Source organism: Daphnia carinata, chromosome 6 (genome assembly GCF_022539665.2).
Source record: "Daphnia carinata strain CSIRO-1 chromosome 6, CSIRO_AGI_Dcar_HiC_V3, whole genome shotgun sequence".
Lineage (NCBI taxonomy): Eukaryota > Metazoa > Arthropoda > Branchiopoda > Diplostraca > Daphniidae > Daphnia > Daphnia carinata.
Genome location: NC_081336.1, coordinates 9,809,247 through 9,822,049, shown reverse-complemented (window position 1 = coordinate 9,822,049; position 12,803 = coordinate 9,809,247). Strand labels below are relative to the sequence as shown.

General features: G+C 37.3%; 1 protein-coding gene across 1 annotated transcript in view; it reads left to right on the top strand.

Annotated features, from left to right (window-relative positions):
• Positions 1-7,973: 7,973 nt before the first annotated feature.
• The window catches only part of LOC130694165 (serine/threonine-protein phosphatase 6 regulatory ankyrin repeat subunit A-like), a 29,498-nt gene continuing 24,668 nt past the window's right edge, over positions 7,974-12,803 (top strand). Inside the window, exons 1-5 of the mRNA XM_059495783.1 lie at positions 7,974-8,141; positions 8,222-8,721; positions 8,784-8,908; positions 8,967-9,667; positions 9,746-10,251. Of these exons, the coding sequence (XP_059351766.1) occupies positions 8,304-8,721; positions 8,784-8,908; positions 8,967-9,667; positions 9,746-10,251 (1,750 nt within the window). The 5' untranslated portion in view covers positions 7,974-8,141; positions 8,222-8,303. The remainder of the gene's footprint in view (positions 8,142-8,221; positions 8,722-8,783; positions 8,909-8,966; positions 9,668-9,745; positions 10,252-12,803) is intronic.

Sequence of the window (12,803 nt, the reverse complement as noted above, 5' to 3'; positions counted from 1 at the left end):
AGAGGCAGAAACGCAAAGAGGCACCGTCAAGAGCGATGTGTTTGTCCTAGGCCTCGTTTTCGGTTACATTTTCTTGAAGGGAGAACATCTATACGGTTCGAAAGAAGAAATTCACGATAACATAATTAGAAAAGATCCGGTGAATATGAAGAGTAAGCCCAATTAACTACCATACTATTTTACTCTTCTATTGATGAACATTTGGTTGCTAAAATCTAGAAATTAATGGCGAGCTGCGCAAATATTATGAGGATGACTTACTAACGAAAATGTTGGAACACGATCCAGAAAAAAGAAAAAATTCGACAGAAATCGTCCAACAACTGGAATCCATTAAGAATGAAGTAACATTATTTTTTTGTATGTTAGGAAGAAGCAATCTAGATAATCATAAATTTCTCCAATTTAGTTGATTGAAAAAGAAAAAGAATTTCGCCAAATTTGTGCTACTGACTCTTCGCCTGATCTACTTGGAAGAATCGACGATTTAATTCGCCTTGGAACCAATGTGAAGGCAAAGGACGATGTTGGAAGGAACGCGCTCCATTGTTTGTGTAAAACAAATTCAAGCCCAAATTTAATTGACGCAATTCAACTCTTAACCCAACTGGGAATTGATGTGAATGCAAAGAGTGATAATGGAATGATTGCGCTCCATTATTTGTGTCAATCAAATTCAAGCCCAAATTTAATTGACGCCATTCAACTCTTAACCCAACTGGGAATCGATGTGAATGCAAAGGACAAATTGGGAAAGAATGCGCTCCATTATTTGTGTCAATCAAATTCAAGCCCAAGTTTAATTGACGCCATTCAATTCTTAATCCAACTGGGGATTGATGTGAATGCAAAGGGCTATGGTGGACGGAATGCGCTCCATTATTTGTGTCAATCAAATTCAAGCCCAAATTTAATTGACGCCATTCAATTCTTAATCCAACTGGGAATTGATGTGAATGCAAAGGGCTATGGTGGACGGAATGCGCTCCATCATTTGTGTAGATGGAATTCAAGCCCAAATTTAATTGACGCCATTCAACTCTTAATCCAACTGGGAAATCTTGTCATATCCAACGGCTACGATGCTCGAGCTCATTTACGCGATAATGACAAGATTAGCAACAAGGACGAAATCCTAAAACTACTCGACGAAGCAGTTTTTTAGCTGAATTATAACTGGTTCTAATTCAGCTTCTTAAATTCTCTAATTGTTCTGGTTCCTTTGGATGCAATGCGCTTTGACGACGGAAAATTAAAATAAACCGACTGTCTCATATTCTGAATTATTTTACCTTTTGCCCATAGAAAACACAATTTTCTCGCTCTCTTGGCTGTTTTAGACAGGCTGAATAACATTAACATTAAGCTCAAAGTTGATTGCAACTCATTTAGCAAACGACTTCAAAACGAAAGAAAGCATCAAAGGATAAAAACCACCAGGTGATTCATCATCAGTTCAACAGGCTTCTTTTCTCTTTGGAAAATTATTTCATTTCAATTTCTAAAGTAACTGATACAGGAAAACAATCAGAGCAGTAAAGAACCTGAGTAAGCGTAGGGAAAAAAAAATAATAATAAAAAAATCTCGAATGATGAATTAAACACGAAAAACATAAAAAATGAAGTAAAAAACAACACACCAGACGTGGGATTGAGGCCTGTTGTAAATCTATTGGTGTGAGAAACGTAAGCAAAGAGAGCAAGGTCATGGTTATCCCTAGCTAACGTGTAAAGGAAAAAACGATATAATATTCAAGCACATGCAGATGTGAAATACTAAAAATCGGTGTTTCGGTTGATCAAGTTTTCTTCGCCAATTAAAGGACAAAAAAGAAACCGCTGTACTTGAGAGAGCGAACTGGGACCATAAACGGTTAACAATTCACCTAGTCAAATTTAAAAAGAATATTTAACGTGAAAACGAACGTCAAACTCGACCGTTAACTCTGTTCTTGTCAGCTTGTAGTAATGTTGCAACCACAACAAAAAAGAACTAAACAAAACATTGAAAAATGCTATCTAAAGGATTGTTAGGTTCGTCCATGAGAGAACAATGACACAATAAAATAAATCACCATGGCCTCAAGTCAGATTTAGCAAAATGTCAAGGTGTGTAGTTCACATGAACAGCACAGCCATTTAAAAATTCAAGTATTGAAATGATTTTTTAAAAGTCCCATATTGTAGACTGACAATCTCTGTCCATTTGTTGTTGTTTGTTGTTGTGACTACAGCCATTTAATAATACAAGTATTTAAATAAGTTTTAAAAACACTCCTATTATATGACTGGCAATGTCTGTCCATTTGTTTTTAGCCAAATCATCTGCTTGGGTACAGTTGATTTTATGATTTTTTTAAACGTGCAGACGTCTACCGAGAAAAAGCCACTTTTCCTGATATGAGCTTCAAAAGGATGGGGAAACAAAAAGCGAAAAAACAAACAAATCAAGTCGTGATTGAGAGACGGTTCTTCAAACAATTCTGCCAAGCAAGCTGCTGATTGAGAAAACAACTTATGTTTCCCCACTTCTAACCAAAACACAGGCCACTCGCATTGCTAGTCAGTTCGACCAAAACGATGTCAACCCAATACCCCTCACTCTAAGACGCCATCGAAGCAGAAATGGCGCCCAAATGGCCAGGAAAGAATGGAGTGAAAAGCCTATCATTTGTAGGCGACAATAAGAGGGATTCACGACATTCTTAAATCGTATAATTTTCAAAGATCTCTCGTAAATCAATAGAAGGAAAACAGCAAAAGCGGTTGCAATTTTGAAAATATCGCAACCAAACGACTGGGAGGACGAGACTTCAGGCGCTTCTGGGACACCAAAGTGCCATGACACATGCAAACCGAAAGCAAAACATGTCTAAAACTGACCTGGAAATGGAGCAGAGAACTTCTTCCACTATTTATTGCCTTCGAACGCAGCACAGGCATAGAAGAATTATCTGGTCTTGACTGGAAGGAAAGTCGTGGTTGCTGCATTCCTATTGAGCGTGCAAATTCTCTTTCAATCAGCTATACGTCTTGCCATGATCGTTCTTTTTGCTTTCTAGTCAATCATCTAAGTGATGCACTACATGAATGCCAGTTTTCAGATTGTTCAGCAGAAATTCATCCAGATGATACGCTGCTTAAAGTTGCGTTTTACACATTTGATGTGAACACTTAATAGTTGCAGCCAAATGTGGCTGATAACTGAAATTACGACGAGCAGAAAGCGACACGTAACACAACCTTCGTGGATGTGAGTTAAATTAACAATGAGGAAACTGCTGAGCTCATTTTTCCGCTTTTCCCTCACCCCAGTTCGTAGGCAGCATTGCCAAATATCATAAATAGCATACATTAATTACACTGAAAAAGACGGCGATGGAAATAAGAAGTGTAATTTCATATTAAGAATTGAATTTTATTTGAGAATTCACTTAATAGTTTTGTATAGAGAATTTAAATATATATTTATTAAATTAATTAATTCGCTTTAATAATTATAAATAATATTAAGGCGAACGAGATTCAAATATGCGCAGTTATGGCCAGGTAATTGCTTTCTGCAAGAAATTTTCTAGAAGACAGTGGCGGATGTCAGTACTCCAAGGTCACTGCTGTCAATGTTCTGTACCACAATCCCACATCAAAAACCTATAGTTAATGAACAATTAGTTAATGCTTCCAGAAACAAACAGAAGCAGCAACTTAAACAATGTCAGAAATAACAATAATCATTGTAATTCATATCTCAATGCTCTGATGTTTAGATTTTTCATCCTTTACATATCAAGTAAAAGTAGCGTAGTGGAAAAGACATACATGAAGAATACCACACGTCGAACGGAAATGGCAACTACGAAACAAAGAGCCTGCCAATAGAAAGAAATTGAAGTTCCACAGTCTGCACAAGTTTTCGATACAAACAACAAACGTCATCAGAGCTTACTGTATAGTTAAAATCATTTGATCATAAACACGGACCAATAAGCAACTCATCACGACAGTAACAAACGTCCTCAAAACCCAAATAGGGTAAAGAGATGGCGACACATGCCACCAGTTACACTGCTTCCCCGGGGGGGGGGGCCCCGGGGAAGCAGTGTAACTACCAGTAGAATTTCAATAAAAAGCGGAAAACCGTAATTACCAGAAAAGAATTGCTCCAGGAAGAGTTGCTAAGCAACAGCCCAACACAACGGAATCAGTGCCATCTTACAACATGATGTAGGATAAATATACCAAAACAAAGATCTGAGTAAAAAGACAAAACATTAAATTAAAGAATAGTAAAGAGAAACGATGCCCAACCGTTCCATCAGTGAAATAAGGGATAATCATAAAAATGTCATACCCGAAAGATGTACCATCATTTGGAACAGATCAGCACCAGAAAGAAAAAAAAAACCTGAGGTGTGAAACCAAACAGTGCGACGGAAGCATCAGACCGAGGTTGAAAACGAAAAACCGACATGAAATTGCCACAGGAAATTCTGAACATAAACAATACAGCGAATCATTAGTTGAGAAAAAATATAATTTAGCGAAAGAAGGCAATTGACGTCATTGACGACAACCAATCAACACTTTCCTTCAGCCTGGGGCGGTAATAAAAATAATCATTCGAACAACAAAACGAGAAGCCAGGGAGAATAATTACCAGGATGGCCACAACAACGACACGCGTCCAGCACGCGAACGCCAAACCCTGCAACAGAGAGCGGATCCCAATCCGAGGGCACTAGAAATCCTATCCTGTAAAAGAAAGCACCAAAACATTAACAGGATAATGAGAAAAATAGTGGAAAATTGTCGTCCCCGTATACGGCACAACCTAAAGGCAGAAGTAACCCCGGTTGCTTCCTACGTGGCAATGTAATTTATCCCTTTCAAGAATATGGCACCATTTTTCCCATTGAATAGGGAGAAAGGCGTGGCGATTGGGAACAAGATAAATTAAATAAACATAAATACCTGAATAATATGACGCCATTCACACAATGCTTGAAAAGGAACCAACGAAAATGGACAAACAGCCAAAGAGAACTCAGCTAAGCCTGCAAAAAAGAAAACAATAACAGAATTGCACTAAACACCGGTTAATAAAATTCCTAAAAGTAAGTTCAGTGAGGGCAAGAGATTTCATGCTTTTGCTGCAGAGCCGTCGCGTATAACGGATGCATCATAATAAGCTATTATCCTAAAAAGAATGGCAAAATGATGTAGTGAAGATGTATAACTACCTCCATGCCAACATCCCAAGCAGCAACCACCAGATAGCACAATGCAGCTTCACACGAAAGAACGGCAACTTGAAAATAAAAAATCAATCAAAACCAAAGCATAGAACACCTCAAATCTTCATCCCCGAGTAGCTTCAGAAATTTAAAGTTACCATCGTTAAACTCAAACTCAAGTCAACCCCTTTTTGTTTGAATCATAACTCGTTACTAGCCGATGCAATGCGCTCTGACGGCGGAGAATTAAAATGAGGCGCCTGTCGCATACCCTGAATTCCTTCATCTTTTACCTCAGTAAAATTCAAATTTCCCGCTTTCTTGGCTGTATTGCACAGGCTGACTAACTTCACTTTCAAAAATACAAAATGTCTGAATGGCCGTTGAGTAATGGTATTGGTATACCGGTATTCAATATACCGGTTCAATAAGCCGCTTTTCTCATGAATTAAAAAAATATTTCGAATAATGAATAAAAACCCCCATTTTTCTTCGCCATCTTAAGGGACGAACAAGAAACCGTTTTTCTTGATAGAGCTAACGGTGAGCGTTTAACAATTCCACTGGTGAAATGAAAGGAAAAAGGTTGTTTACCGATACAGATTTAGCAAATTGACAAAGTGTGTCGTCACATGAACAGCACAGCCATTGAATAATACTAGTAATTAAATAATTTTTAAAAACCCTTCTATTTTATCACTGGCAATGTCTGACCACTTGATTTCAGCCAAATCATCTGTTTGTGTACAGTTGATTTCATGATTTTCTTAACGAGCAGACATCTACCGAGAAATATTGCAACTATTCCTACCTTCAAAAATTTGGGGAAACAAAAAGCGAAAAATCAACCAAATGATGTCGTCAAGAAAGCGAAAGATTTACAAACGATTCTGCCAAGCAAGCTGATTGAGAAAACAGATTATGTTTCGCCACTTGTAACAAAAATACAGGCCACTTGCATTGTTAGTCAGTTTGAGCTATACAATGTCAACCATACCCCTCACTCTATGGCGCCATCGAAGCAGAAATGGCGCCAAAATGGCGAAATGTGGCCAGAAAAAAAGGACTGGAAGGCAAGGCTGACCAAGGGCGAAAAAAGACGGAATCATTGCATTCTTACACTGCATCATTTTCAAGGATCTCTCGCAAATCAATAAAAGAAAAAAAAAATAAACGGATGCAATTTAAAAAAAAATCACAGCCTAATAACTGGGAGATGGGAGGGGTCGAGATTTTAGGCCCTTCTGAGATCTCATTGCGCGATGATACATATAAAACGAAAGAAAAAGAAATATCTAGAAACTAACCTGGAATACGGGCAGAGACCTTCCTCCGTTATGAATTGTATTCAAACGCAGCACAGCCATCGATGAACCATCTGGTTTACACTGGCATTACCTTAAAAATAATTTCAACTCAATAAGTAAAGCAAAGTTGATATACGTATGAAGTAAAATAGTTTACGCAAAAAAGGCCCAGCACTGGAAATTGAAAGTTTGTGTGCAACGTTGCCGTTCACAATAATACCTGGTAGTATCGATCTCTCGAATCGAAATCGAAGACTAGAAATTGTCGGATGAGCATAACAACATATCGATTATCGAGATTGGAGGTAGCCTACTGCATTTGTATCATTTCACGAAGAGAAACTGAATTGTCGTTTTACCGAGTCGCAATAATTATAAAATATAAGTATAATGATATAAGTACTAAAACAAAAATGTTTCGACTCTGCAATTCGAACTCTTACGACTGTCATTTTCCTTCGCAACGGCGAGGGGAAAAAGAAAAAAACGGGATACGAAAAAAGCCAGGGTAAACAAGGCAGCGGCCATCATGAATTCTTGATCTCCGTTCCCTCAGTTTGGTTGCGCTTTTGTATTCGTTGTCTCGAAAATAGGTAACTTCTCCAAATTGTGAAATAAAAACCAACTTGGTCTCCGTGTTTGATGGAAAAATTCAGTGTTGCTCATTTTAGTTTTCTATCATTAAAATAGCCCTTTCATGTTGAAGCTTTAAAAAATCCCCTGTTTCGTGTATGGTTGGAAATCTTTGTCTAAAAGATTGGGGACCAAAAGGCGTCAACACACGTCAAGATAAGTGGATTGGCTAACAGAAAATTCCAGGCTGATAAACTTAAAATCTTGTTATTGCTTCCACTCTGATGCCACAGATAAAGCACTGACGTTAGCAGGTTGAAAACTGATTGGCTGGTGGACACTTTTATCGATTTTTTTTTGTAATATAGTTAAAATTTGTAGAAAAGATCCACGATGTAAAAAACAATGTGATGAAATGATTAACTGGTTAATTAATGAATACATCCACAACCAAAAATGGAAATATTTCATATCCTAAAATCACCAAAAATTAAAGCGGCATAAAACAATAAAAATAAGGAAAGGGTGATAGAGACTCTAATTTAATATTATAGAGACAATAATAGCGAAAGGAATGCCATGCTTATTCAGGATCGAAAAGTTTATCATTATTTTTTGTTGTTCTCGAATCGTTGTGCAAGCAACGCTTTCACTACTGATAAATCTGGCCAGTAGATTACACAGTATTGTGCGCTTCAAGATAAACGTTATCAAGTAAAGGCGTTGGTCCTTCGCGGTAGGTCTAAAAGGAAGCCATTGCAACAACAGCATTCGAAAACTGTACGTTGCGGAGCTATTGAGTTATCCTGTATTTAGTGAGTATCGAAAATATGGAGAATAGTAGAAAAAGAAAATATGAGGATGGTCCAGGTCAAGTGTTTGAAGGAAAATTCGGAATTCACGATGTTCAAACGAAAAAATTTCGAGTACATCGTATCCACCAAAGTAAAGAAGAAAAAGCTTTGCTAAAGTTATTTCATCCAAACATCGTCAAACTTCTTCAGCGTGAAAGTGGCAATGACTATTTGTAGGGCATTTCTTATTTTTTAGAATTTAGAACAGTACGATATCAACAATGGTTTAATTTTTTTTTTACCGTATTACCAGATACTGTGAATGGGACCGGTATTTGGCCACTTTAGATCAGCTGTTCTTGAAGTCGGATGATGCAAGAAAATACAAGGGGCGTATGCCACATCATATCGATGGTTTGCTACAATTAGCTAATGGTCTGGAATACATCCATTCACAGAATTTAGTTCATGGAGACATCAAACCAGAAAATGTCCTCATTGTGGAGGGATCTGCTGGCCAAGATGAGATAACCCTCAAATGGACAAATTTTGGACTGATCAGAAGTGTCAGTGAAGCAAACCAAACCAGTCCTATCAGAAGAAATAAGGCATGGTTAGCCCCCGAGTTGCTTCAATTGTCAAGAAATATGGAAAATGTAGAGGAAACAAGTTATCAAGATGGCGTCAAGAGCGACGTTTTTGCACTGGGACTTGTTTTCGGTAGTCTATTCTTGAATGGCGAACATCTCTACGGTTCCACCGAAAATGAAATTGCCGACAACATAGTTAAAGGAGATCCCATCAACATGCTAAGTAATACCTGATATACTATAATGATATCGTTTCTGATAAAAAGAATTGATTGCTTTACCTAGAAATGGATAGCAAATTACGCGGCTGTTACGAGAATGACTTATTGAAAAGAACGTTGAAAAACGACCCCAATGAAAGAGTATCATCGAAAGAAGTAGTTGTTCAATTACAATCGATCAAGGATAAGGTATAATGAATTAAAGTTGAGCAATCATATTATGCACATGTCAAATTATTTAATTTAGCTCACTGGAAAAGAAAAAGAATTGCTTGAATTGTGTGGGCGTGATTCGCGAGAGGATCTAACAGGAAAAATCAACGAATTAATTCAGTTGGGAATTAACGTTAACGCAAAGGACAAAGACGGAAGGAATGCGCTTCACCTTTTGTGTCGGTACTATTCAAACCCAAAATTAATCGACGACATTCAACTCTTAATAGGAAACGGAATCGACGTGAATGCAAGAGACAAAGATGGAATGGATGCCATGCATTATTTGTGTCAATACCATTCAAGCAAAAACTTAATTGACGCAATTCAAGTTTTAATTCATTCCGGAATAGACGCAAAGGCAATAACCAACGATGGATCGAATGCGCTCCATTATTTATGTCGAGACAATTCAACCCCAAATTTAGTCGACGCAGTTGGTATTTTGAATAAATTAGGAGTGGATATGATGCTGCCGGACAACGCTGGATGGCACGCATATTATTATTCGCTTAATAAAGTTAACAAAGAGATGAAAATCTGGTTTGACCGCCAAAAACGAATAGGGAAAGGTGGCTTTGGTACGGTATTTAAAGGAAAGTTCGGAGGTCGTGAAGTGGCAGTCAAAAGAGTTGAAATAGATCGTGCCGAGAAGAGAGAAGAAGAAGCAATGCTGAAGTTAGATCATCCAAACATCGTAAAACTTTTTCACTGCGAAAAAGACAATGACTTTATGTATGTCACTTTTTTTCTGGTTTTAAATAACAAAATGATTGCAAAATTGATTTTTTTGTTTTCGTTATCTTGTAAAAGGTACTACGCGTTGGAATTATGTGTCGCTTCGTTAGATCAACTTTTCCTGAAATCGGATGATCCCAAAAAATACAACGAACGTATGCCACCTCCTATCGAAATATTCCGGCAATTAGCTACAGGCTTGGCATACATCCATTCAATGAACTTAATTCATCGAGACATTAAACCAGAAAACATCCTCATTTTGCGAAAGTCTGGAAAAATTGAAGAGATAATAATCAAATGGTCTGATTTTGGACTGGCCAAATCCGTAAACGAAAAGGGATATCACTCGTGGTCTGGAGTGAGAGGAACCAGAAATTGGTGGGCACCCGAAGTGCTGGAAAAACTCATCAACGAAGAAAATGTGAAAAATAATAAGTTTTGGGGCACCGTTAGGAGCGATGTGTTTGTCCTCGGCCTCGTCTTCGGTTATATTTTCTTGGAGGGAGAACATCTATTCGGTTCAAGTGAAACTGAAATTCACTTAAATATAACTAGAAAAGATCCGGTGAATATGAAGAGTAATTCCAATTTACTTCCATAGTATTTCACTTTTCTATTTATTAACACTTGGTTGCTTAATCCTAGAAATTAATGGCGAAGTGCGCAAATATTATGAGAATCACTTACTAACGAAAACGTTGGAATACGATCCGGAGAAAAGAATCAATTCGACAGAAATCGTCCAACAACTGGAATATATTAAGAATAAAGTAATATTATTTTTTTGTATGTTAGGAATAAGCAATGTAGATAATCATAAATTTTTCCAATTCAGCTGACTGAAAAAGAAAAAGAATTTCACCAGCTTTGTGCTACTGACTCTTCGCCTGATCTAGTTGGAAGAATCAACGACTTTATTCGCCTGGGAATTAATGTAAATTCAACGAACAGTCTTAAAAGGAATGCGCTCCATAATTTGTGTGAATCAAATTCAAGCCCAAATTTAATTGGCGCCATTCAACTCTTAATCCAACTGGGAATTGATGTGAATGCAAAGGACTTATATGAAACGAATGCGCTCCATTATTTGTGTAGATCAAATTCAAGCTCAAATTTAATTGGCGCCATTCAACTCTTAATCCAACTGGGAATTGATGTGAATGCAAAGGACTATTATGAAACGAATGCGCTCCATCATTTGTGTGAATCAAATTCAAGCCCAAATTTAATTGAAGCCATTCAACTCTTAATCCAACTGGGAATTGATGTGAATGCAAAGGGCGATTATGGAATGAAAGCGCTCCATTATTTGTGTAAATCAAAATCAAGCCCAAATTTAATTGACGCCATTCAACTTTTAATCCAACTGGGAATTGATGTGAATGCAAAGGACAATGATGGAAGGAATGCTCAAAGTTATTTACGCGATAATGATAAGATTAGCAACAAGGACGAAATCCTAAAACTGCTCGACGCAGCAGTTGTTGTTTGAATCACAACTCGTCTCTAGGCGATACAATGCACTTCGACGGCGGAGAATGAAAATATAGCGCCTTTCGCATACTCTGAATTCTTTTGCCACTTACCCCTTGAAAACTCAAATATCCCGCTTTCTTGGGTGTATTGCTCAGGCCGACGGACTTTCAAAAGTAAAAATAATGACTACATCGCCATAGTCTTATCAATTTATGACTCCTTTAGCCATGTTGAATGCGACTCATTCGACAATTTATAAATTCGATATGGGCAAACGACTTTAAAATAAAAGAAAGTAGCAAATTCAAAAGTCAAGTGATTCAATATCGGTTCAAAGAGCCTCTTCTCTCATTGAATAAGTATCTCATTTCATTTCAACCTTCTAGCAAACTCTAAAGGAACTGATACAGGAAAACAATCAGAACAGTAAAGAACCTAAGTAAACAATGAAAAAATAATAATAAAGAAAAAAATTTCTCGAATGATGAATAAAAAAAACCCAATTTTCTTCATCTAAAAGGCAAATGAGAAACTGCTTTTGCCGGTAGAGCTAACTGCGAGCGTTTAACAATTCAATATTCAACTAGTTAAATGAAAGAAATTTTCACGTGAAAACAGCACGACCGTCAAACTTGGCAATCCCGCGGACAATCAAATCTGTTCTTGTCAGCTGTGTTGCAATTTAGCAAACCATTCAAAAAAGAAAAAAAAGTAAAAGCAAGTAAAAACAAGAAAAACATTGACAAAGGCTGTATACACCGATACAGGTTTAGCAAATTGAAAAAGTGTGCCGTTCACATCAACAACACAGCCATTTAATAATACAATTATTTTATTTATTATTATTTATTATACTATCCTATCCATTTGTTTTCAACCAAATCATCTGCTTGTATACAGTTGATTTTACGATTTTTTTAAACGAGCAGACATATACCGAGCAAATGCCACTTTTTCTGGTGTGACTTTTAAAGTTTGGGAAAACAAAATGGGAAAAATCAATCAAATGAAGTTGGCAAGAAAGAGTGATTGTTCTTCAAATAATACTGCCAAGCCATCTGTTTCTCGAAACTAAAAAAAAAAAAAAAAAAAAAAAAAAACTACTCGGCGCCATCGAACCAGAAATGGCGCCAAAATGGCGAAATGTGGCCAGGAAAAAAAAGGACTGGAGGGCAAGGCTGACCATGAATGGGCGCAAAAAAGACGTAATCAGTGCATTCTTACACTGCATCATTTTCAAGGATCTCTCGCAAATCAATAAAAGGAAAAAAAGGGTTACAATTTGAAAAAAAAATTCACAGCCAAACAACTGAGAGGGCGAGTCGAGATTTTAGGCCCTTCTGAGATGCCATTGTGCGATGATACATGCCTTGAAAGGAAATAAAAAATATGTAAAAACTAACCTGGAAAAAGAGCAGAGAACTTCCTCCGTTATGAACTGCATTCAACGGCAGCACAGCCATCGATGAACTATCTTGTTTACACTGGGCGATTGGGTCGTGATTACTGCATTCCCGCCGAAGGCGCCAATTGTCAATCAGCTGACCGACTTGCCATCGCCGTTTTTCTTTACACTTGATACATCATCTGATTTGAACATTAAATTGTTTGTCAGCCGATTGCAACTGAAAGCTTTTGTCTTCAACACTGAAAC